General features: G+C 36.8%; 1 protein-coding gene across 4 annotated transcripts in view; it reads left to right on the top strand.

Annotated features, from left to right (window-relative positions):
* Positions 1-241: 241 nt before the first annotated feature.
* LOC149941502 (calcitonin gene-related peptide type 1 receptor-like) overlaps positions 242-26,414 on the top strand; it is a 54,773-nt gene continuing 28,600 nt past the window's right edge. For 3 of the 4 annotated variants that reach the window (XM_090177863.1, XM_090177860.1, XM_090177862.1), the window contains exon 1: positions 802-1,188. In XM_090177863.1, the coding sequence (XP_090033989.1) occupies positions 1,171-1,188 (18 nt within the window). In that variant the 5' untranslated portion in view covers positions 802-1,170. Of the gene's footprint in view, positions 310-801; positions 1,189-26,414 lie in introns of those variants that run through there. The other variant, XM_090177861.1, reaches the window with a different exon arrangement.

Genomic DNA, 26,414 nt, shown 5'->3' with positions numbered 1-26,414 from the left:
TAATAATAATTAAAGACTATTCCAAATAAATGATATTTTAAAAGTGGGGGAGCAAAATGATTAAATTAGGAAGCAAATTAACCCGGCGTGAACTGTCGCGTAAGCCGTATAATGAGATATAACGTTTCATCACGTAAAGTCGTTTAGAGACGCGGATTCATTAAAAATATTCCAATCTTTTAAACACATAGAAAAAAACCCAGCTAATCTTGTTTTACGTAATAACTTTAGGTGCTACCACTTCACTACAATCCGAAATTGGCGGAGAGAGAAAACTCTTATTTCTTTTACTAGTGGATAATAATTATGGTAAGCACGTCTGCCGCGGGGTCCCCGTCAAAAGGCGGGATTTCACCAAAACGGGTTTAACGCCGACGATATTTCATAAAAATGGCCCTATTGGAGGATTTCAATCTATTAAGGTGGGTAATGGGGGTTTCCCCAAAAATGCAAAAACCGAAATATACGGAAAAAAATGTTGCGCGTAATCGACGTAAGAGGCCGCTACTTTCCCTAACAAAACAAAAATCGATCTTTTACGACGAACCGCGACGCGAAAAAGAGGGTGAAGCCTTTTTTCCTCGTGCACGAGCTACTTTCATTTTTATTTCGTTGTTTTTTTTTGTGAGTTCGCGCGCGGTGGCTTTGGTTCTTATTTGGCGCCATTCGCCAGAGTCGAATCCGCCGCGTTCGGCCGCGAGTCGGAAATTTCGCGCGCGAGATAGTCTCCTCGGCTCAGCTTCGGCTGACTTTCGGAGTTCTCGTTTTTTTGCGTCGAGAAAATATCACACGCGAAGAGCAAACCGGCAACGGCAGACACACTCGACGGAACTTCACGGAAGTTAGTTTATCGGTGTCTGTCATCGGATTCGGTACGCGAACCGTTCGTCGCTTCTAAACTGTTATTAATCGCCCGGTAGGAACGTTTTGTTTTAAATGTAATAAATTGTCAACGATTAAAACTTTAAAGCCGTTTTGAAGTTTAATTTAACGAACGAAAGAAGACCAATGCGTTTAAATTATTACGCGAAACAAGGTTCGTTTTGCGCGCCAACAATTTTATGACGTTTAGTAAAAAATGTCGCGTGTTAAACGTAAATTGAACCACGAGCAAACGAGACAATACTTTCTTTAATATTTCTAATTCTTTCATGGATTTTTACCCCGAATATGTCGACAAAAAATGAGGTAATTACCTTTTTACTTATTACTTATTAGTGGCAACGCTTTTAAGTTTAAAAGCTTTATTTAAAATGGTCATCGAAATTTTGCGAAGAAAACCTAAATTTTAAAACGATAAATGTAGAGCGCGAGTTTCGCGTAAAATTAATTTTAAAGTATAGGTACGTTTTTCTATCATACTTTCTTTAAACAAAAACCTATTTTGTGAAGTGATGCAAGAAAAGCTAAATATCTTTTCCTTTTTTTTTAAAAAAAATGTGATATTTTACGACACATTCAAAAAACCGGTACGAACAAAAAGTATTAAAGTATAAATTTTGACAAGGGGAAAAAAACGTTTCCAAAATCTTTTTCCTATTGATGAAATGAATTTGAATAAATTCCAAATCTAATGTATATAAAAAACGCGATTACCTCGCAAACTAGTCACCTTGATTTATGAATTCATTTTTTATTATTTGAAATCGTAATTTTATTTAAAAAAAATAATAAATTATTAGATTTAAAACTTCGTTAACTTTGGTCTCATTTTAAAAGGCTCTGAGAGAAGCAAAAAATTAAAGATAAATTTTCTTTCCCAAAGAGAGAGAGAGAGATACGTATGACCTAAATATTATTGATTAAATAATTGTTAGTGGATTATAGTTTTTGACATTACCCGTTCCCCGGCGTTCAATATTACAAAATATCTCCTCCAACACCCAATTTTTGCACCCGCCTTATTGGGTAACGCGCGCTGTACGCTCAGAAACTCCAGTCCTGTACGTACCATTTCAATTTCATCGACAAGGCGGCCAAGAATTAATTATTCCATGCGGCGGGGTGGCGGAGTGGATAAAACCTTCGCCTCGCAGCGAGAGGAGCCGGGTTCGATCCCGACTTGTGGCACTGGGTGAAAACTCGGAACCGCTCCTTCCGCGTTGAGTTTGCAAGTTCTCTCCGCACTGGCATAAGTTAATGATATCATTAACTTATGGCACTGGTTAAAGTGGTTTTCCCCCCAAGTTCTTCGGTTTCCCCTTCCCATAAAAACTTAAAACATAAACGGTAATAACAAGTGTAGAGTTGACTCTCGTGGCATGAAGGGCTTGCCACCACCCTCCTACGCATTGTCACCCGGCCACCTGTTTAAAGGCTCGATGACTTGGGCCTAAGGTGGTACCAAGGGCATTAGCCTAGCTGATTATACTATATTTGACGAATAGTTATTTAATAATAATAATAATAATAATAATAATCAGCTAGGCTAATACCCAAGGCACCACCTTAGGCCTAAGTCATCAAGCGACTTTTGAAGCCTTTAATTCAGGTGGCCGGGTTACAAGGCGTAGGAGGGTGGTGGCAAGCCCTGCATGCCACGCGAGCCAACAGCTCCCTACACTAACTATTACCGTTAACCTCAACAAGTTTTTATGGAAGGGGAAACCGAAGATCTCGGGGGAAAACCCCTTAAATCAGTAACGTGGCCTTCTTGTTGAAATGTTGCTCTTACGTCACAGACTCTTACATTTACAAGTCTATGAGCGCGCGCTACAGTCGCGAGGAGAATAGCTTTTCTAGCGCGCGTGCAAATCGCGCGTGTGATGAATATACTAATAAAGCTGGGTCTTGTGACGTAAGAGCAACATTTTAACAAGTTGGGCAAGACCACTTTTTATTTTATTAAATCAACTATTCCGACTACTTAAATAATTTATCAGAATGGGGAATTAAAAAAAATAACTGTTGCCTACGAGTAGGTTCAAAGCCAGCGATCCGAAACCAAAGTTAGGATTCTCAGCATTTTTGATAACCTTAGGAACTTTACTCGTTTAGACTATAAGCAAACGTACATCAGCGAAGAGAAATAATTTAATTAAAAACGACGCGCGATGTCGCCAGGGAATGGCAAAAATTTATTACAGTTAATACGTGTATTGTATAGACGACGTTGGATTTCGAATATAGCTAAGTACAGCCAAAAGTATATAATATATTAAGAGGGAAGTATTCATTCCTCTATGCCGTTAATAGTATACGCTTGAAACATGTACCTTAGCAGGCTTACACCGATTTTTCAAAATAGCTAAAAATTATCAGAAAAATATTAATATTTTTTATAAATATTATTAATTTAAGTAAAATATTAATTTTTTTTATAAATATTATTAATATAAGTAAAATATTAATTATTTTTTTAAATATTAACATTTTTTTTAAAAATAATAACATTTTTTTAAAAATAATAACATTATTTAAAAAAATAATAACATTATTTAAAAAAATAATAACATTTAAAAAAATAATAACAACATTTAAAAAAATAATAACAACATTTAAAAAAATAATAACAACATTTAAAAAAATAATAACATTATTTAAAAAAATAATAACATTATTTAAAAAAATAATAACATTATTTAAAAAAATAATAACATTATTTAAAAAAAATATTAACATTATTTTAAAAAAATATTAACATTATTTTGGAAAAAATATATTAACATTATTTTAAAACAATATATTAGCACTATTTAAAAACAATATATTAGCATTATTTTAAAACAATATATTAGCACTATTTAAAAACAATATATTAGCATTATTTTAAAACAATATATTAGCATTATTTTAAAACAATATATTAGCATTATTTTAAAACAATATATTAGCATTATTTTAAAACAATATATTAGCATTATTTTCGAAAAAATATATTAGCATTATTTTAAAACAATATATTAGCATTATTTTCGAAAAAATATATTAGCATTATTTTCGAAAAAATATATTAGCATTATTTTAAAACAATATATTAGCATTATTTTCGAAAAAAAATATTAATATTATTTATAAAAATCAGTAAATCTGCTGAAAATGAGCACCCATTGCAACCTTTCTAGGCCTGCGAGAAATACTTTTCTCCTGAGAGATGTATTATAAACTTGTGAGATACGACAGTGTGATGACGTAGTTAAAAAGGTACCGAACAGTTGCGCAAAAGCTGGCAATGTGGGAAGGAATATTTCTATTTTACATTTAACTTCGTAATAAAACCGGTGTATCGCGGTTAGACCTACTGCTACCGTGCTTTAAATAATATATTGAAACTTTAAGCCACATCTTACATTAATATTTTTTAAATAATAAATGGTTTTAAGGCAAATCTCTGATAGTGGGCCGTAAGCCATTAGACACGAGGTCCCAGTCGAAAACTTACGACGAAACGTTACAAGGATTGTTCTTTTTAATTCCAAGAACAATAAGGAGCAGCAAGGATTGAGGTGTATGAGGTAACGTTGGCGCCGAACGAAAATTCGGCTGAAAATGTCCTATCAAAGATATTATAATTCAAACAAACCTTTAAAACGAGAGACTGCATTTGTATTCCCCGCTGAAAACATTTGTCTGCACGGAAGCTAATTAACGCCTCGAGAAAATTACGAAAAGGACACTAAATTTCGTTTTTTCTTTTTAATAATAGGTTCTGATAAAATTAATAATGGGTTCTGGAAAAATTTCAACTTTGGGAAAGAGGGGGGTGCATTTTTGAAAAATGGGGGACAAAATCTGGCGGAGTTTAAAATACAATAAATCAAGATAGAATGACTAAAAAATATATTTATCATACACATATTGGATTTATTTCATAGCCTCCCCCCCCCCTCTTTAATTTCGCGGTTCCCCCACCGCCGCCATTAGATAATTACTAGCCAAACTTTATATATGGCCCAAAAAGCGAACCCACTGCCGGTTACTTTGGAAAAATAATAATACGATATGGCTCTCAGAATCGGCAAATCGCAAACCCCCTTTTGACAAGAATCCACGAGGCAGGTTAGCCACCTCTTTTTTCCCTCCCTCCCCTCAATATCCTATAAAGTGAACACGGCTATTTGGAAGTTGCTGGTGGACTATTAAGTGTCTCAATCCGCCGGAGACTTATAATTGCTCGTTAATTACGGGGTTGAGCGTGCTAACTGTGTATTATATTACATATCCAATGTTTGGATTGGGGACCTCATTTATGAAAATTACTTTTTTTCTTTTTAATTATCGATTACGTATTTATATTCTAACGAAATAATTTTAAGGTTATAACCGACTGAGTTATTCCAACAACCGACATTATTGCGTTGATAATAATACTAATTTTTTAAACCGCTTTAACGTTTCAAATTACTGTATTTGGAAAACGGCTTGTGAAACTTCGTTTTTAAATAATGGGTTGCTACTAGCAATTTAACAGTCGCGTAACAAAGCGATCAAATTGACAAGGAATATATTAAATTTATATTTCACCTTTCAAATAACCAATATTGATAATACTAATTTTTTAAAGCTAAAATTACACGGTACGTCCAAATACTTTCAACGATATAGATTGCTATTATCAATCATAATCCGAAATAATTTTAAAGTATTCAATTCGGATATTTTTTCGTGACCGGGGCTACAGAGCTGTTTCAAACAAATATAATGAGCTATTTCAGTAGAATTTGTAACTGTGACTTTAAAACTGGTTAAATCAAAGGACAACGATGTTTCAAAAGTGCACAAGAAAATTTTATTTAAAATTTATTTAATAATGTTTTAAATAAAATTTTCTTGTGCACTTTTGAAATATCGTTGTCCTTTAATTTAACCAGTATTTCTGTGCAAGTGGCCAATCAAACACTTAATAATGTGACTTTAAAAAGTCGGTTTCTGTTTAGCCCTTTTTGATTGGTAATTTCGAAGGCTCAGGTCACAAACTGGTTGTTTTGTATATAGCTCAAGTAAGCTACGCGAAGATAATAAATTTTAAAATATAGCATTATTATTAATGGGATATTTACGAAATCTATGTTGTATCGTTATTGTATTGTATACAACGGTTCGTTTAAAAATTTAACCAATAAATTTGTATGGTTTCCCAATCATATCTACATATATAACCAAGCAACTAGGTTTGCAGGTTTGCCAGATAAGTGAGATAACTGTTATCTCTCAATCCGAGCCTCCCTGGTGCTAGAAAATCTAGACAAACCATCGTTCCTTCACACTCAAAAGAGGGAGAGCAGTCGTGGAGGACTTTATAGAAGAGCCTAAGATAACATACAGGATGAAGAGCTTCTCACCGTTTCAAACTTTAAAAGGAGTATGAAGTGGTAGATCAACAAAATTTATCTATCATACTATTATACCGAAATGGGGTTTCTGAAATTAAAATAATACTCCCCTCCCCCTCTTTTCAATCCCCAAAATTTTCAAAACAAATTACACAGGGCTCGTACACGACCTGGAAAACCTGGAAAAGTAAGGGAATTTTAAAATGTTTCTAAAAGGTCAGGGAATTTTAAAATGATTCCAAAAAGTAAGGGAATTTTAAAATGATTCCAAAAAGTAAGGGAATTTTAAAATGATTCCAAAAAGTAAGGGAATTTGAAAAGTTTTCCAAAATGTTAGGGAATTTGAAAAGTTTTCCAAAGTGTTAGGGAATTGGAAAATGATCCCAAAAAGTAAGGGAATTTTAAAATGATTCCAAAAAGTAAGGGAATTTTAAAATGATTACAAAAAGTCAGGGAATTTGAAAAGTTTTCCAAAATATTAGGGAATTTGAAAAGTTTTCCAAAATGTTAGGGAATTTGAAAATGATCCCAAAAAGTAAGGGAATTTTAAAATGATTCCAAAAAGTAAGGGAATTTTAAAATGATTACAAAAAGTAAGGGAATTTTAAAATGATTACAAAAAGTAAGGGAATTTTAAAATGATTCCCAAAAGTAAGTGAATTTTAAAATCATTCCAAAAAGTAAGGGAATTTTAAAATGACCCCAAAAAGTAAGCAAATTTAAAAATGACCCCAAAAAAATCCGGCAAATAAATTTTTGAAAGAAAATATTTTCAAGATTTTTACCTCAAACCATTCATTTATTCTACAAAAATGGTCAGGGAAAATTTGGCAATTTGGTCAGGGAAAACCTGGAAATGTCAGGAAATTTAATTCCGTAAATTTTTGTACGAACCCTGTTACACTCCATTTATTTAATAATTGAAAATTGAAGATTAGATTGTAAAGCGCGCGGTATGGCCTCTTCTCGATGAAGATTCGCGATGGGGTTCCACAAACACGCCGACGGAAACCAATCTGGATCTAGTTATTAGAGGACAATTAGGAAGCCAGCGAGGGACCCTGCTTTTCGTCGAGATATAGCGCTGAACGGTGCGTGTTACGCTAAGTCCCGCTGCTCTCTAATTAATCTTATCAAGTCGCCAACTTCTTACTGAAATACAGTCTTTGATCTGGTAATTAATCGTTACCATCATCGGACATCATCAAATTCATTTGGTCAATTAGGCCTATTCATTAAAGGGGGAGAGTTATATACGAGATCGGAGTTCGCAAATGTTGATCAGTCCGACGAGTAAATATTTAAAAACGCTCACCTCTATTAGAAACCGTACATCTTATACATTATGTCTAAACAATGAAAGCTAAATGACTGTATCGTGAATCGCTTTAATATTTCATGGCTAATTTAACTAAGTACTATTAATCGCCAAATCGACCCATTTCAAAATTACATTGAGGTTCAATAGGCTTATTTACCCACTTTAATACCGTAACCTGGCGAGATATTTTCGAGCGGTTAGCCACTTAGAAAAAAATTGTACACCGGATATCTGATTTCCAAATATTTCCGATATTTCCCAAATATTTCCGATATTTCTTAAATATTTCCGATATTTCTTAAATATTTCCGATATTTCTTAAATATTTCCGATATTTCTTAAATATTTCCGATTTTTCTTAAATATTTCCGATTTTTCTTAAATATTTCCGATATTTCTTAAATATTTCCGATATTTCTTAAATATTTCCGATATTTCTTAAATATTTCCGATATTTCTTAAATATTTCCGATATTTCTTAAATATTTCCGATATTTCTTAAATATTTCCGATTTTTCTTAAATATTTCCGATTTTTCTTAAATATTTCCGATTTTTCTTAAATATTTCCGATTTTTCTTAAATATTTCCGATTTTTCTTAAATATTTCCGATTTTTCTTAAATATTTCCGATTTTTCTTAAATATTTCCGATTTTTCTTAAATATTTCCGATATTTCTTAAATATTTCCGATATTTCTTAAATATTTCCGATATTTCTTAAATATTTCCGATATTTCTTAAATATTTCCGATATTTCTTAAATATTTCCGATATTTCTTAAATATTTCCGATATTTCTTAAATATTTCCGATATTTCTTAAATATTTCCGATATTTCTTAAATATTTCCGATATTTCTTAAATATTTCCGATTTTTCTTAAATCTTTCCGATTTTTCTTAAATATTTCCGATTTTTCTTAAATATTTCCGATATTTCTTAAATATTTCCGATATTTCTTAAATATTTCCAAATATTTCCAGATTTCCATAAATATCAAAAATATTTCCGTTTATTTCTCTAGATTTCCAATATTTCTTTGAATTGCTCGAGATTTCTAATATTTTTTAGATATTTCCAGTTATATCGAAAATATTTATAATATTTTAGCCTGTATTTCTAGATTTCCGAAAATAATTATTTCGATTTCTCACTATTTGTACACCAGATTTCTTAAGTGACTATCACTCGCATATTTTCACGAGCAAAATCAATTTTGAGATCAACAGTTTGAACCGAAACGTTTTACCATAAGTTTATAATCACATTCAGCGTAAGTGTGTCAGTTCCCTATCTACCGTATGATAAATTTTACAGAGTCATTTCTAGAAAGACCATACATTTCTGGTGGACTTCAGACTAAATCGTTGGACCTAATACACACTCTTTGCCACGTCATCATAGTTATGAACGCGTACCAAACGGTACTACCTTCAATTGATAGTATCATTTTTTCCCAGCTAAAGGCGCTTATGATTTTGGGTATGACGTAAATTCTTCATCATTCCGCGTCAGTAATTATTTCTATTAACCGACACACTTACGGAAGATAATCACAGACTTATGGTTCTACAAGTATTTGACTTATTTGGGGTGATATAATTTTCTACCGTTGTGATCGGCTAATATTTGCGATAGAATCTCGTTAAGTACGGTGAACAAACAACTTTCTTAGTTATTTTGTCTCTCTAGTGAGAGATTAACGTACATGGTTGGTTAAATTAATAGGTTGGCGCGTTTTCAAAAACGAGTGCCATTCAAGGTTAGTAGGTCTATATTGCCCGCCAAGTCATTCAATAATTCTGAAAGCAGATTTTATTTTATCGCAACAGAATGCACGTAGTACGGATATCAACTTTTTTTTTAACTTGACGCCTTATATTTTGGACGCGGAACTACCGCATTCGTGCGGTGTGTTCCGTCGTTGGTGTAATGCAAACCCTTGAACGCGTTTGTTTTTGACGCTAACAACATTATACCCGCGACGTATAAACAAAATACGCGCGAAAACACTTGTTAAGCGGAGCATCCCGTTTTTAAAGTTTCTACAGGTAGCGGTAAAATTCGACTACACTATTACCTTCGCGTGTCGCGCGCTTACGTGCCTATCCTATACATACGTCTAAATCACAAATATAAATTAAGATGGTGCGTATAAGAGGGAATACCGGAAAGATACCTATTTCTATTAAAAAGATACCGATCAAAACAATAAATACTCATTCTCGAGATTAAATTACAATTAATATTTTTATCATTTCGGCTGTCCTATATGGTATGTTACCAGCGCCGTCTACCTGAGAGCAAATGTCAAGCGTATCGAGATAAGTGGCTTTTGAAAGAAATTAGAAATACGACTATTCAAGTGTCTCAACATTTGACTGGCGTAATTGTTAATTATGTTAACCTTTAACCCTTTTTGGTGTATTTCCATTACTAGATTATTGTACATTTAAACCTCTTTTCAAATAGGAGTTTTTATAATTAATACATTATACATTTGCTCTCAGGTACATAAATGCCCTTTCATTTTCATGTAAATTTAATTTCTAGCGAAGCAGATAGGTCATTGTTCTATAAAACAACGGATTTATTACTGTAGGAAGTAATTAAATACTGTTTATGGAACAAAACACTCGATAATGATAGCCACTTTTCATTTCCAAATTTCAATAACTTCAATCATGGCCCGGAATTATTTTTGCAACAGATTGCTTGTTTCATAACCACTAGCACTAATCGTCTGTATTATCTTGGGCTAGTTAATATAGGGGACGTTTAGCGCTTCTTCCAATCCCTCTATTGGGAAAAATATGAGTAAAACGACTGCGCATGCGCGAAGGTATCACAAGGAGTTGCCATGTTTAAAAAACAGCAGACGCTGATTTAGCTTCTACTTTTTGTAAACATGGTCCTTGTGATACCTTCGCACATGCGCAGAGTGATTTATGTATTTTGCAGTATCTATAGTAATAGTCCAAGGTACAGCGGTTCCAATTTTTTTTTTTGCTATGGAACCCTAAATTATCCACCTAATTCTGGCGGAACCCCAACTCATTTTTTGTACTTATTTTAAAAGACTCTTGACACAAACAAAGATGGCCGCGCTGCGATTTCTTGGAACCCCTGTGACCCTTCCACTGAACCCCGGGTTTCCGCGGAATACCCTTTGGAAACCACGGCTTTCAGTGTTGCCAAATCGTGATATTTATAATGGCTATTTGGGATAAAGGGATTTTGTAACAAATTTAAAGGGTTTCATGGGATTTTCCATTTTTTTAGGAATTTTCGATGGTCAATTGAACTTTTCCAACTTCAAACCACAACCTCGCCATTTTGAACCACATATTCAATAAAAAAATTACATTTTTTAAGTAAAATCTATATAAAAAAAAATTATTTATTTGTCTCAAAACCTTGTGCCAATTTTCCGAGGAGTTTTCATGAATGGAAGGGGGTATGACTATTGGGTTGCTTTTAGATGGAAAGTGTGGGATTTTCGGGTCTCGAACATTGGCAAAACTGGCGGCTTTAGAATTTTGGTTTCGTAGCAGGGGTGGATACCAAAATGTCGTTACCAGTAATGTTACCACCACGATCTATAGGGGCAAACAATTAAAACTAAATTGCGGAGATTTTTCTCAATAACAAAAGTTTTTTTCAATTTTCTTCGTTTTTCGCGGGAAGCCAGCAGAGCGGGGGGAAGGGCTCAAGAATGTAGGAATGGATGAGCGTGTATCACATTAAGGTTACGCCGGAGCTGCCAAATTAACATTTATAAACGTTTTACCCAAATAAATGCTCTAGTCTAGACTCCCCGAGACCTGTTATAACGCTAGCTTCGAAAGGGACACGACCGCCAAAAAAAAGGCGGAGATGATCATAAAAAATAATTTAAATTTCAAATCTACAACACACAACGTCGTTTCTACAAAGCGTCTAGAAACGCGCAACACCTATCTCACTTTGACGAAATTTCCGTTCTAAAATTTCAGAGACATAATAATATATATGCATCGTATACGCTGTAATATACCCAGTGGTTTTTCAAACCTTGAATATGTCCGGATTTGATATCAAGAGGGAGAGACGAAATGGGAGGAGCTCATTTATTTGCAGCCAGCTTTTCAAACGACGGTGTTCCCCTTTAAGTAATTACTAGAGACGGATTTTGGCGATGTAAATTTAGGCCTAAACATAATTTGGTAGATTTAAAGGGCCACAGAATCGTTTGAAAAATCTTGATCGAAAATTACAGGGTTCCATCAGCCTGGTAAGGGGATGACAGTGGGGGGTGAAATAGCACTATTTTTTAACGCGGAAGCATACAATTTTTGGTAATACGAAACTTTACAAAACACGTGGTCATTTCGCGGGAATTCGGATTTCGATATCGGTCGCAACGGACGGAGTTTTTCTCACCTTGGCCTAGTTTGCTTTTATTGGAATTTAATTAGAATGAATATGGAAAGTGGTTCTTGTTCAAGGAATTGTCGTGATTGATTTTCTTTTCATTTATCATGTATTTTATAATTACCATTAATTTAATTGCTCGACATTGTTAAAACGGAAAATTTTCAAACAGACTGGCGAACTCGCGGAGGAATACTACGCGGTCATCGTACATTCGTTTAGCGCGACGTGCGCCCTCTAGTGGCGGTAATCGAAATCAAAATCCGAACTGGCTGGGGGGGGGGGGGGGCTAGTTTCTCCTCTTACGAGGCTGATCCCTTTAAGTTAGCTCCTCCTCCTCTCGCGTACCTCGTGATCTTATTCTGGCATTGTTCCAGTCCTAATTCCGTCGACCCAGTGGAATTCGGAAGGTTACGGGGCGTTGGGGTCAAAGGGCACCGAAGAGCGTTTACTGTCGTTAATAGCGAAGAAAGTTAGGGATGGTTTTCCCGCGACAAAAACGGCACGACGACGAGCGTCGACGCAAAGCATTCCCATTCTACTCAACGTGTACCAAGGCGTGTCAAAACGTTTGTACGTCCGAAAGATAATTCTTCGTTTCCAATAGATTCTTTTACGCGCGTATTTCATGGGAGTCGCCATTACCGTGCTACACGCGAGAGAACGGGTTTTGGGGGAAAGAACTTTCCACGGTAGAGCTACGTGCAGTACGACTATGACAGCTGCCTGTGGAGCAAATCGTGGGAGGGTCCTTGATGGGGGGAAAGACGCGCGTAAAAGAGTGTATAGCTTGGTTTCTTTACGCGCGTAAACACGTTTGCACACGTTGAGTGACGCGACGCCTTTACGCGCGTAAACACGTTGGCACACGTTGAGTGACGCGACGCGCCTTTACGCGCGTAAACACGTTTGCACACGTTGAGTGACGCGACGCGCCTTTACGCGCGTAAACACGTTTGCACACGTTGAGTGACGCGACGCGCCGTTACGCGCGCTAGTGGAAATCAAGTTTTAAGGGCCACTACGTGGTAGTAAATACGACCAATCAAATTCTCTAAACAAGCGCGTGAAACTCGTTAAATTTAAACGCCAGTGTGTCCCTTTAAGGATGATAAATTTTCCCCCAGTGAGCACCAGCCTTTATCGTTTAAATTGTAAAGTCCCAATTTTCCCTTTCAATTAGAAAAGAGTCTAGACGTCACCGCGAGGGTTACGGATCGGGGCAATCCCCTCTCGTTAACTCGGACGTGTTGAACGCGCGTAAAAAGGTGTCGTCTCTCAATCGTAGTTAGAATGCAGTCGCGGGAATCCCATCACTGTAGAGAGAGACTTGTCAAAAAGTGTCTTATTGTTTTTGTTCCTAGTTTGCCAGGAAATGAAAAGAGCGCGAGCTCATGAACTAGAGTTTGACTCTATATATTCTCGCGTATACGTCACAAACAAGAGTTCGTTCTAGATTTTCTATTAGCGGAAACGCGTGTCTTAAGGCATTAAGAAACGTATTCAATATGTCACCATTCCGGTTACAAAACCAGTACGCCGTTCTAGGGCCTTTCTCGTAATATACTAAGCTCCCACGCAAATACGACTAAAATCCAAGTCGATTTCACCTATAATTAATAAATTTCTCAAATCCCACGATCGAAAATTAAAATTAAAAGTGATAGGTTGACAGTTATTATCAAAAAAACTTCGGCCTCTATATGTAGGTCGAATCGAAAGCTTAGTCGAAGTATCGGCGTAAATTAGTAATTACCATTCGCGTAAGTATAATTTCACCATCTTCCGCAGCGTTGCCAGGTTCTGAAAATGAAATTATCGTACCATGGCCAAAAAAAATATCGTACACCCGAAAATTTGTGGTTAATTTGAATTTTGCGGGTCGAAGTTAGGTTTATGAGAAATAAACATTTTTAATAACGCTGAAATCAAATTCAACCTATTTAAAAAAATTAATGTAGTACGCCGTTGAAATTATCGCAAGGCCTAAAATTTTACACGGAATTATCAAATGTGTACGATAATTATCGTACGTCTGGCAACGCCAGCTGATCTTCCTAAAATGATCAGACTTAAACGCACTCTCGCCAGCTGAATTGTCTCACATAGGTAGCTTTTAGTTGTTTTATTAACAACGAAATCAGTCACGCCAGGGGGCTGAAAATCCTCTCTCCGCTACCTTTGGCTGTACAGCATAGTTAGAGAAACTTCCGCTACTCTCATTGCCGCTACTATCTAATGGCCAAAAATTGAAAGATAATAAGTAGTCCCGAAATCGACGCTAACACAAATTTTGAGCTAGCGAGAGTGCGTTTAAAAGTCGTTGTCTCGTTGTCGTAAAGTCGTAACACTTCGTCGCTTTGGCTATGCACGCGTGGGTGTGACGTCACAGTGCCATTTATCTATAATGCCCGTTCGTGAGGCGTAGATAATTCGTTTAGAATTGTTCTCAATAGAGGCGCTTATCTTTTTGAGTATGACGTCTATTCTACGTCACTTCACACATATATAATAGCGATTAGTAATTTTTTCGACTAACTGACACACTTACGAATGTAATTATAAACTTACGACGACAGTCTGCTAAGAATAACCGTAATTAAAAAAAAGAACGCAATTACCGTAATTAGAGGTCAAGCTAATGAGTCCCTTTAAATAATACCTTTCTTTTCTGGGCAAATCATAAATAATAAGAAAATCCGCGATTTATTTTTGCGCATGGCGGGGAAGCGGGCTTTCAGGAGCGAATGCGCTTCAAACGGGGGTGGCCTCCTTTCAAAAGCGGAGCCGGGAGCCGCGACCATAAGCCTATAAAGTGGATAATAGAATATCATTTATCTAATGACAGCTCGGCGGGGAGGGAGGAGACCCCGCTACGCCTAATAATAAAAAAAGTTTTCCCCGAAAGGAGGTGTTGTCTACGTAGAACTAATTCAAAAGCCCCTAACGAGGCCCCTAATAGGCTTATTACGAAATTTTCTTCTCGCGCAAAAAGCCGAAGAGAATTTTTCCGCTCTTTTTCCCTCGGAGAGATTTTGACGCGGAACACATGTGGTCCTTTTTCCCCTCTCTCCAAAAAGGGAGCCACTGTCCGAAGGTTGCCGAACAGACGGACAGACGAGGATTGAAAAAATATTACCCCGCCCTTTAACCTTAACATTGAAGCTTGAATTTCGCCAAGAAACAAGTAGTCACTTGTCTTAGCTTGAAATAATTTCAAAACTTCCATTGAGTGGTTATAGTTAAGTCAAAGTTGATAACATTATTCCGTAAGTGTGCCTATTTTCGAACTATTTTACGAAGAAATACTATGTGGAGACGATTTTTAGAGTTGACTCGGCCTTTTTTTAGGTCGAGTACTCGAATAATCTACTCTCTAAACTCGTCGAGTACTTGTTTTCTCTCTCCTCGTTGCTTCAAAGTTCAAAGAGGGGTTTTTACAGCTTTTTTTGGGGGCAATAAACCGTACCTACAAAGTTGTGGAAAATGTGGTTCATTTAAATTCAATAAATATTTTTCAGCATTGAAAATTAATTTATACTCATTCAAATTTAATTTCATAATTACTTGAATAAAACCAGTATTCGATAACGCGACTCGTTAAAAATATTACTCGAGGTTTTTTTAGTTCCTCGACTCGAATAAGATAAAGTTTCAACTTAATCAAGTACTCGATTACTCGATTGTAGACCATTGGACCGAAATCCCATTCGTCCGAATGTACCATTCAACCGAATTCCAATCGACCGAAAACCGCGTTTTGCGCGGTTTTCATTCAATATACCGTTAGTGATACATATTTATATATCGTAGGTTACGTGACGATAGTATATCTAATTTGGACTAAACTATGTCTTAAATATTTATTATTTCGTACCGACGTGTATTTTTAGACCTTTTTCCCTTGAAATTTGATATTTTCCGGGTTTAATTTTGGAAAATAACCTTGATAAGACCCGACGTGAAATAGTTGCCTACCATATCTAACCTAACCCAACCTAACCTAACCTAACCCAACCTGAACTAACCTAACCTAACCTAACCCAACCTGAACTAACCTAACCTAACCTAACCCAACCTGGACTAACCTACCCGAAGTGAAAACGAACCGACGTGTATTTTTAGACCTTTTTCCCTTGAAATTTGATATTTTCCGGGTTTAATTTTGGAAAATAACCTTGATAAGACCCGACGTGAAATAGTTGCCTACCATATCTAACCTAACCCAACCTAACCCAACCTAACCTAACCTAACCCAACCTGAACTAACCTAACCCAACCTAACCCAACCTGAACTAACCTAACCTAACCTAACCCAACCTGGACTAACCTACCCGAAGTGAAAACGAACCGACGTGTATTTTTAGACCTTTTTCCCTTGAAATTTGATATTTTCTGGGTTTAATTTTGGAAAATAACCTTGATAAGACCCGACGTGAAATAGTTGCCTACCATATCTAACCTAACCCAACCTAACCTAACCTAACCCAACCTGAACTAAAATAACCTAACCTAACCTAACCCAACCTAACCTAACCTAACCCAACCTGAACTAAAATAACCTAACCTAACCTAACCCAACCTGAACTAACCTAACCTAACCTAACCCAACCTAACCTAACCTAACCTAACCTAACCTAACCTAACCCTACCTGAACTAACCTACCCGAAGTGAAAACGAACCAGATTTAAATTTCCCATTCAACTGAATCCCGCCATGTTGGGCTATAAACGAAAATACTTTTCGGTTCAATGGGATTCGGTCGAACGGGATTCGGTTCAATGGTATACAACCGATTACTCGACTCGACTTCAATATTACAAAACTCGAATACTCGATGAAAAAAAATGTGATACTCGATAATCGAGTTGGTTGCCTAAAACCACTAATCGCACAGCCCTAGTGGGCCCCCATCCCCCTAAGGTCCTTCGCCCCTAATAAAAATCCTATCAGCCCTGTATCTAATTGGTTCCCTGAAACTTACGTCTTCACACGCCGGCGACAGTTGGCCTTCCCCCATTTCGCCCAATTATCATCGCTAAGTACAAATAAATACTTCATTGATTTTACCGATAACTGTGACGTCACCACAGGGAGAATACACCACCTGGCGAGGCGTTGTTGAACGCTATTTAATACCCAAATGAAGCCCGCTATAAAGTCAGGGTTGCAAATAGCTCTCCCTAAAAATGTTGATTTCGAATTTCCATAAGTGTAATACTTATGGAACAATCTTATCGACTTATGGTAATGGCTTTGAAAAAATGTCAAGCGTTCCGGGTTTTGTCAAGTATCCACTTGAGTCGTACTTTCTTCATCGTAACGTAATACTCAAGAGCCTTTCTTCTTGCTCTGATGTATAAAATAAATAGAGACAGCGCGGTTCCCACTTTTGATTTCCAAAAAGCGCCGCAATGAAACGTTTCTTATATTAATCTAGATTTCCCCGCAGCAACGATCATTTCTCTAACCCTGCCGTCACTGATAAATCCACGTCAAAACTGACCCTTTTCCCAAATACTTTTAAAAAATGTTTCTCATTTCTCAGATCAATGGAGAGTGAGTTCCAATGTCAAAATTGCTTACAAATTATTATTACACCCATTTGTGATTTGGGTCGAATTTTCAGAAATCTTTCCCACCCTTATACCCCCCCCCCCTTAAAAAAATAAGATTCCATAAGGGTTGCACCCTGAACCATCTATTATTATCCAAAATCGAGTAATTAATTGTGCGGTGTAAAAATATCAAAAATGTCCTCTTTTTAAAGAACACGAATATGCAAATTTCGCGATAACTCCCCTTAAGTGAAAAGTCATTGTACGACCCCTCCCACATTGCAAAGATGAGTTTTGATAAAGATTGGGAAAAATTTTTGAATGTTTTTTTTTTTGTACGGCAATTTTGTTCCATTATTTATCGTGTTGGAGGGAGGGGGGGACGTTGTAGACACACTTTGATTTCACGATTTTCCGCGGTCCAATTACGATCAATTTATCTTACCGAAAACTTTCATCTACATCGTCAAAATGGTTTTGGATAAAAAACCATTATATAAAATGGAGGAAAGGCAAAATTATTATTATTTTATTTTATGGGCGAAAGGGAATAAAATGCTCGAAACGGTTGTATACGAACCGAGAGAATCATCAATAAAAGAGATTAAAAAGATTATTATTCGTTACTCGTAAAAATGCTAGAACAAATAAAGGGGGGCAGATGAGGAGGAAGGAAAAAAAACCTTCGAGGCTTTTCTACACCATTTACTCTTTATTGACAAACGAAATTCGATTATACAATTACATTTTACATATTTAAACAAACGCTTAAATATAAACGCTCGTAACACTTTTAGATAAAGTTAAAAGTTACATATCCCAGGTCCCCCGAAAAAACGTATTTTGTTAGGACAATGCGAGATTATCACATAATAATAATCAGCTAGGCTAATACCCAAGGCACCACCTTAGGCCTAAGTCATCAAGCGACTTTTGAAGCCTTTAATTCAGGTGGCCGGGTTATAATGCGTAGGAGGGTGGTGACAAGCCCTGCATGCCACGCGTTCGAGCGAACAGCTCCCTACACTAACTATTACCATTAACCTCAACAAGTTTTTATGGAAGGGGAAACCGAAGATCTCGGGGGAAAACCCCTTAAACCAGTGGGGAGAGAACTTGCAAACTCTACGCGGAAGGAGTTGTTCCCAGTGCCACAAGCTGGGATCGAACCCGGCTCCTCTTGCTGCGAGGCGAAAGTGCTAGCCACTTCGCCACCCCAGTTTTCTTTCGCGTTCACAACACTCCACAATGAGTCCGATATTGCCATTTCTACCCGCTAAAATACCTAGCAGATGCAACTCCGAAACGTTCCCCCAATATATATCTCCTACAAAGGGAGATGAGTTAAGTAGTTGCGTCGACCGTAAGGATGCCGCCGCTGTAAAAGCCGATTACGAAACTAGCCATTCTCACCCTCCTAAATAACAGGATACAATAACAATAGTTCCTTAGCAGCGCGCGAACGTAGGGAGGGGAAGGAGGGGATGAGAGTAATTAATAGGCCGTCACATTTTATCAATATTATCGTAGCTCGCTGCGCTAATAAGATGCGGGGAGAGAAAGCGTGGGTGAGAGTCGTTGGCAGCGGCGAAGTAAAAGAAATAGTTAGCCCAAGGGCAAGGCTGTTTAGTTGCCCTCAAAAGAAAATACGAAAACGCGAGAGGCAGGGTGAAAAATCGCGTTCCATTGGCAACCGCGCCTCGCGAGCCATTTCCAACGGATAAATACTAGTGGCAAAAAATAGTTTTTCCCTCCGAAGTTCGCTCGCAAATGTTCTAGTTCGATAAGAGGCGCTGCTTTGGTCTACTCGAACGTTTCAACAGTCGTTCACATTTTAAAAGAAAATAATACTTTTAATTTGTCGTAACTTGTTTGTTTAATTTTCGATGCTACGTGAAAACCCTTAGAATAAGGGCTTTAAAAATTGGGACTTCTTTCCACGTAATACAGTGGTATCTCTTGTGGGTATCCACAGTCTGATACCACTCACATCGTGGAACAGTCGTAAATCGCATACATAGTACGAGCCATGACACCAGGTCATTAACGACTCTGATCAAGACAATGCGGATGCATCACACTGATCACACAGTGCAGCGTAATCGTAAAACGTTAGAACCAGTAAGGAACTTTCGAATGCAATCCTATGGGGGAAGCAGCCTCATCTAATAAAATTAGCTCAAAATCGTCGGATACAATGTACCCGGCGAAAATTCGGAAAATGAGATAGGAATTTGTGTTAAATCCTTACGAAATTGGCGGTACTATAATTCTTGTAATTTACGTACGGTATTGTCTAAAAATTATTTTCAATATTCGCGGGCGAATTGGCCTTTTACGAAGGGAAATCTATAATAATTTTGAAAACAAGTTAGCCAAGTCTGTATACCGTTTCTCCGAGTGTGTCCCGATTCATTTGGTGAGCGTGTCCCGATTCATTTGGTGAGCGTGTCCCGATTCATTTGGTGAGCGTGTCCCGATTCATTTGGTGAGCGTGTCCCGATTCATTTGGTGAGCGTGTCCCGATTCATTTGGTGAGCGTGTCCCGATTCATTTGGTGAGCGTGTCCCGATTCATTTGGTGAGCGTGTCCCGATTCATTTGGTGAGCGTGTCCCGATTCATTTGGTGAGCGTGTCCCGATTCATTTGGTGAGCGTGTCCCGATTCATTTGGTGAGCGTGTCCCGATTCATTTGGTGAGCGTGTCCCGATTCATTTGGTGAGCGTGTCCCGATTCATTTGGTGAGCGTGTCCCGATTCATTTGGTGAGCGTGTCCCGATTCATTTGATGAGCGTGTCCCGATTCATTTGATGAGCGTGTCCCGATTCATTTGATGAGCGTGTCCCGATTCATTTGATGAGCGTGTCCCGATTCATTTGATGAGCGTGTCCCGATTCATTTGATGAGCGTGTCCCGATTCATTTGATGAGCGTGTCCCGATTCATTTGATGAGCGTGTCCCGATTCATTTGATGAGCGTGTCCCGATTCATTTGATGAGCGTGTCCCGATTCATTTGGTGAGCGTGTCCCGATTCATTTGGTGAGCGTGTCCCGATTCATTTGGTGAATGTCTCTTAGTCGAAATCAATGTTACCGGAGTCTACTAAAATGACCATCTGTATCTGAGGTTTATAACTACAATTTTTTACATTGTATATATCATCTGTTTTTAAATAAATAAACAAATGTAACGAAGTTTTTTAATTTTCATTCAATTAACTTGTATATTGAACTCGGAAAATAAATCCCATTAGCCTTATTCATTTTAACGTTGAAGCGGATGTTATTATTAATGACGCTGGTCGAGATTGTGACGTCACTGTTACTTTAAATTTGAATTTTAAGCACAAACAAAACTTTTTATTAAAATAATAATTTTTGTAGCTCCTCTCTAATCTAATTAAAAAATAAATAATAACACTTTAAATTAAAAATTAAAAAGGGGTAATAAAAAATTAATTTTTGACAAAATGGCGAATGAGTCGTCACAGCCAACCCAAAGTTGGGTAGGCCCCAAACCGTTTTAGTCCAGGGCCCCACAGTTGACTGTCCGCCCCTGCTTAGGGAGAACCAATGTGATACCGGGCTGATTTGATTTTTTTACGGGAACGAACTTACTGATACACCGTGAAGTGGATTTGGAGATACACTAAAATTCGTTTATAACTATAAATATAAATAAATTTTAACGTAAGATTATTACCGCTATGGTGAAAAGTGTTTTTAAGAAAATTCGTTTAGCTGTAGCTATAAAAATATATTATTTTCACTGTAAATGTTTTTTAAAGTTCATTATTTTAGCTATAACTTGAAATCTTTTACCATCTTTGGCAATAGAGCGTTCTATAAAATCGGTGTGGTGTGCTTTTCCCCATTTTGAGTTCGGAGGAGGTGAAGGTTTGGCCGGTTTTTCGTGCGAGAGAAAAATATTTATCTGGCAAACCCGTAAGAAATTGAAAGCAGTCGATTTTTAGGAGTAGCGTAGTTGCTAGCCTAGGCTTCACTTATTTCCGGCTTTCCGCACCGTTTTTCTTATTTTAAATGATTTTTGTAATACATTTATGATGGCAAATAAGCAAAATACTAGTCACGGGTTTAAAAATAAACTTAGATCATGAAGATATTCTTAACCCCAAACATACTTCAACACCTAGGGTCCCTCTTACAACTCCTAAAAGGTACGTCTCTAAAATATTCATGTAAAGACAGGATATAAGCCGAATTCTCTTAAACCAAAGAATAACAAATGTTGTTTGTCCTGCTGAACTAGCTCTATACAGGGTTCATACAAACCTGGAGAACCTGGAAAACTTGGAAATATCAGGGAAACTGATTCTTTCCAAAAAATAAGGGATATATCAGGGAAATTTTAAATATTTAACCAAAACCTGGATATATCAGGGAAATTCGTTTGAGTCTGGAAGCGCCTCAATAATGATATATAATTTTTTTCGATTAAACGAAAACATACGGCGCTTTAGCACCTGAAAATATCAGGGAAATTTCCAGGAGAAAACCTGGAAATATCAGGGAAATTAATTTTCCAAATGTTGTATGAACTCTGTCTATAGTCTGTATGAAAAGTTTGGCCGTTTTTGGGCAGATTTTATAGAACGCTCTATTAAATGTGCCTATTTAATTTTCTTTCTTGTAGGTCTGAGTGTTTTAAAGTTTGAATTTGGCCATTGCGCGGAAAATATAACTTAAGTAATAGAAACTTCTATTAACGGTAATAAGCCAATTTGGCGCATGCGCGTTATAACTGATACTCGTTAATCGTGTTGAAAAAGGGATAAGTACTCGTACTGTAAAACACTTGACGTGGGAATATTTTTGCGTTGAATATATTTGGAGGGGATGGTAAGGTAATTGTTATTGTTGAAGGAACGGAATTATAGTACTGGTTAGCGTTAATGACCTTGATGATACCTCGTGGTTTTTCTACTGGGCAAGACACCTCTTATAACTTACATGGTACAAATCACCTGGATGTACTGGTACGATGTGAGACGTCTCTTGGTATTTGTACGGTAGGAAACAGCTCGTGGTATTTGTGCTGTGGAAGACAGCTCCTGTTACTTGGACAGTGCAAAAACATTTCGTGGTACACTTGAACCGTTGTAAACACATAATGCTAGTCAAATTCCGGTTCCTACTTGGCCGTGATCCATGATACAAGGTTAGCTTTATATGGAGCTAAGATTTTCTCTATAATATTAAAAGTTATTATAATTATAATGTAATATAAAATACCCTCATACGTTAAAAACACATATACTTATGTGAAATTGAAATTTGAAAAACCTTGTGTTTAAACTAAACTAAACTATATTATAATCAGCTGGCTAATACCCAAGGCACCACCTTAGGCCTAAGTCATCAAGCGACTTTTGAAGCCATTAATTCTATTATTAAAGTTAACTATTATTAACCATTATTTTATACAGTCTATAAAACCAAGGCAATAAATTAGTAATGTAAGATATATTGGCTTATAGTCAAAATGGTTTTATACAGAATCCAAATGGTTGTTATACAGAATCCAAATGGTTGTTATACAGAATCCAAATGGTTGTTATACAGAATCCAAATGGTTGTTGTACAGAATCCAAATGGTTGTTATACAGAATCCAAATGGTTGTTATACAGAATCCAAATGGTTGTTATACAGAATCCAAATGGTTGTTATACAGAATCCAAATGGTTGTTATACAGAATCCAAATGGTTGTTATACAGAATCCAAATGGTTGTTATACAGAATCCAAATGGTTGTTATACAGAATCCAAATGGTTGTTATTCAGAAAAAAAGTGTATGAATTAGGAGATTGTGGTCCTCTTGATGTTATATTAGAAACGGTTCCCAATTTTCATTGGTAAAAAATCCTTCAGCAACAATATAATTTTTCAACCTAAAGTCTTTAGTATTCATATAGTAAGCTAATTTATCGAACATATACCTAATGTAAATTAATCCAAATAGCACGAAAAATTTGCCCTAGCTATCAATTAGCGATTTCCATAAGCCAAGGAATAGAAACCAGATGACGTAATCCGTAAACAATGAAATTGGGAACCGTTGCTACGTTTAGTCGCTCCGTTTAAAACCAGGAAACTATATGTATACACTTGGAATGTGTAAAGCGTTACGAATGCGTCTGGATAAATAAGCTGGGCTTAAACTACGTTGGATCATTGGCTAGCCGCCGTCACGTGCTGAAAACTACGCCCGTTTCTATGAGAATCAATTAGCCGTCAAAGTCTTCCATAGACCTTCCAAATTAAAACGAATCTAGTTGAAAATGTTAACCGACAGATCGGTATGTTCCCATTTATCCCAATTTTACCTTCTCCCAAAGTTATCAGTTCTCCCAAAAACATGGTGTCCCATTTGTCCCAATTCCATTTCTCCGAACCGGAGTTCATTTAACCCAAAAATATGTATTCCCATTTTTCCCAACGATCAAGTTTCCCAAAACAAAATGAGTCCCATTTCTCCCAACGATCAATATTCCCAAAAATATGGATTCCCCTTTCTCCCAATCATTTTTTTCCAAATATATGGTAATTGCGCGGTTTTAGATCTCATCGGTTCGAGTCGATATGTCGAAAAAAATACAGCGTAACATTTTGACGGCATTATATTTTTTGACGACTTTGTCTAAAAAAATAGGAAGGGGCCCAAAACGAGAAATTTACGCCATAGATCATTTACGAGTAATCAAAAAACGTGCAGTGATTGAGATGAAGACGGCAGTTGAGTCCAGCCCTTTGGAATCGGTAAACAAAGTAAGTTTACCGTTTTGTGAATATGTGAATTGACTTGGCGTTAGGTTAGGTTAGGTTAGGTTAGGGTAAATGAGGAAAATTTGATGTACTTGCATATTAAAATAAAACTTAGATTCATGTTTATACCAAGTGTAATTTTGGGACAAATGGGATTTGGGATAACTATTTTGGGACAAATGGGATTGGGAGAAATGGGATTAGGAGAAATGGGAATTGGGAGAAATGGGAATTGGGAGAAATGGGAATTGGGAGAAATGGGATTGGGAGAACTATTTTGGGCGAAATTAGGGTAAACCGACAGATCGTTTCGAATTTGAGAAGGAAGGATTGTAGTTTGAAAATGATTAGGGTTAAAAATAAAGTCGAGAAGATTATATTGAGCATGAAAATAAAAGTATTTGTTGAAGAAAAGTGGTATTCGGTCCAAACTACCACCGCTGTTACATCACATTTTGTATATAAATTTTTTTTTACAAGCCAATATATTTGATAGTACGGTGATTGGAATACGAGTCACTGCCACGTGTACTCTGGGATAGTTTAAGATTTTTAGATGTTCATATCACGAAACGCCTGTTAAGTTTCGTTTTTCGGATATATACTAAACGATTTTACTCAAAACTTGTAGAAGCTTGTTGGTTTTTGGGAGGGGGAACGTTGTCATGGCTACCGTAAAAGATTCGGAAAGTTGAGCAGAGTTCAAGGGGAGAAAGTGGCCGGGGGCTGGACTCGGAATTCACCTCCTGGTACTTCCGTTTTATAATAACTAGTGGACTACACCATTATCTCGCAAATTTAATACCCTCGGAACATCGTCATTTAGACGCGATTTCGCTTCCACGGCCGAGTGTTCGAGGGGCTCCAACTTCGCTTTGAAGCCGCAGCCTCTGTTATAGCTATAGGATTAAAATCGTCTTTAAAGGGAATATAACCTCTGGTTTTATGTGTGGAACACCAAACTTCGACCATTTCCCGCTCCCTCCTATGACTATATTTTTGGCGCTGTTTAGTGACTTCCCGCCAAAATTGCTTACATAAAAAAGCATAAATAACATAAAAAACGACTTGAGGTTATATTCCCTTTAACGAACTGCAATTATCAGAGCAACGATCGAAATATATCACCCCTGCCTCCCCAATGTCATTTAAAAACGACATTTCAAAATAATCAAATTAAGGATGTTGAGAATTGGCTATTTCTAGGTATTTTATAAGCCTAAATACTTCGACCTCTGGTCTTGAACCAATGAATATAGGGATTTTTCGGCTAAACGCAAACACCAGTCCTCTTCTTCCGATCCCTCTCAAGACTTGGAAATGCCTAACTCACTCTACGCTTGCGCGAAGATATCACAAAGGGTGGCCATATTTAAACCAGATGTCACGGACATTTAAGTACACGCAATCCCCACGATGCATGCGCGATGTATTAAATATATTTTAAATATTAAATTTAAATTTTAACAACTTTTCAATCATCTAGTACATTAAAAGGTCTTTCTATAAACTAAGCTACGCTTGCTGGACTTGTTTTTATGTTGCTCATTCGTCACGAAATACTTAGAAGTTCAGTTCAGTTTATGCTTAAAAACAGGGTGCATCGTCGAATTTACTCTTATGGCCAGGGCTTTTCGTAGTAAAACGTGACGCAGCAGCAACATCAAAACAAGAAGGACAATGCTAGAAAGGTCTATTTAATAAACCCAAGCTGAATTTTATCGAAAATGAATTTCTCGAGTTACCTCGTTTTGGAAATAAGGTAGCGAAACGCGAACGAGTAAGATGGCGCCTGTATCAATTGGCACGAAATTAAAATATCACAACAGTGCGAACACGGGTTATGAGGTCCCGCGAATCGGCCAGAAATATCACTTAAAATTAAAGTTTTTTAAAGCGACCGAAAAACTAGTTCAGAAATGAGCAGCACCAAATAAAAATATAATTTACAACCAAGTCAGCCTTGATTTAAAAAAAGTGTGTAGATTTTAAGTTGAATATCGTCATACAATATAGCACTAAAATTGGCAAATGACCAACGTATGGGCCCCCGATCTCCAAAATT

This window comes from Leiobunum rupestre, chromosome 6 (assembly GCF_980474605.1).
Source record: "Leiobunum rupestre chromosome 6, qqLeiRupe1.1.hap1, whole genome shotgun sequence".
Lineage (NCBI taxonomy): Eukaryota > Metazoa > Arthropoda > Arachnida > Opiliones > Sclerosomatidae > Leiobunum > Leiobunum rupestre.
Note: the sequence above shows the minus strand (reverse complement) of the source record. Positions and strands in the feature narration are given on the sequence as shown.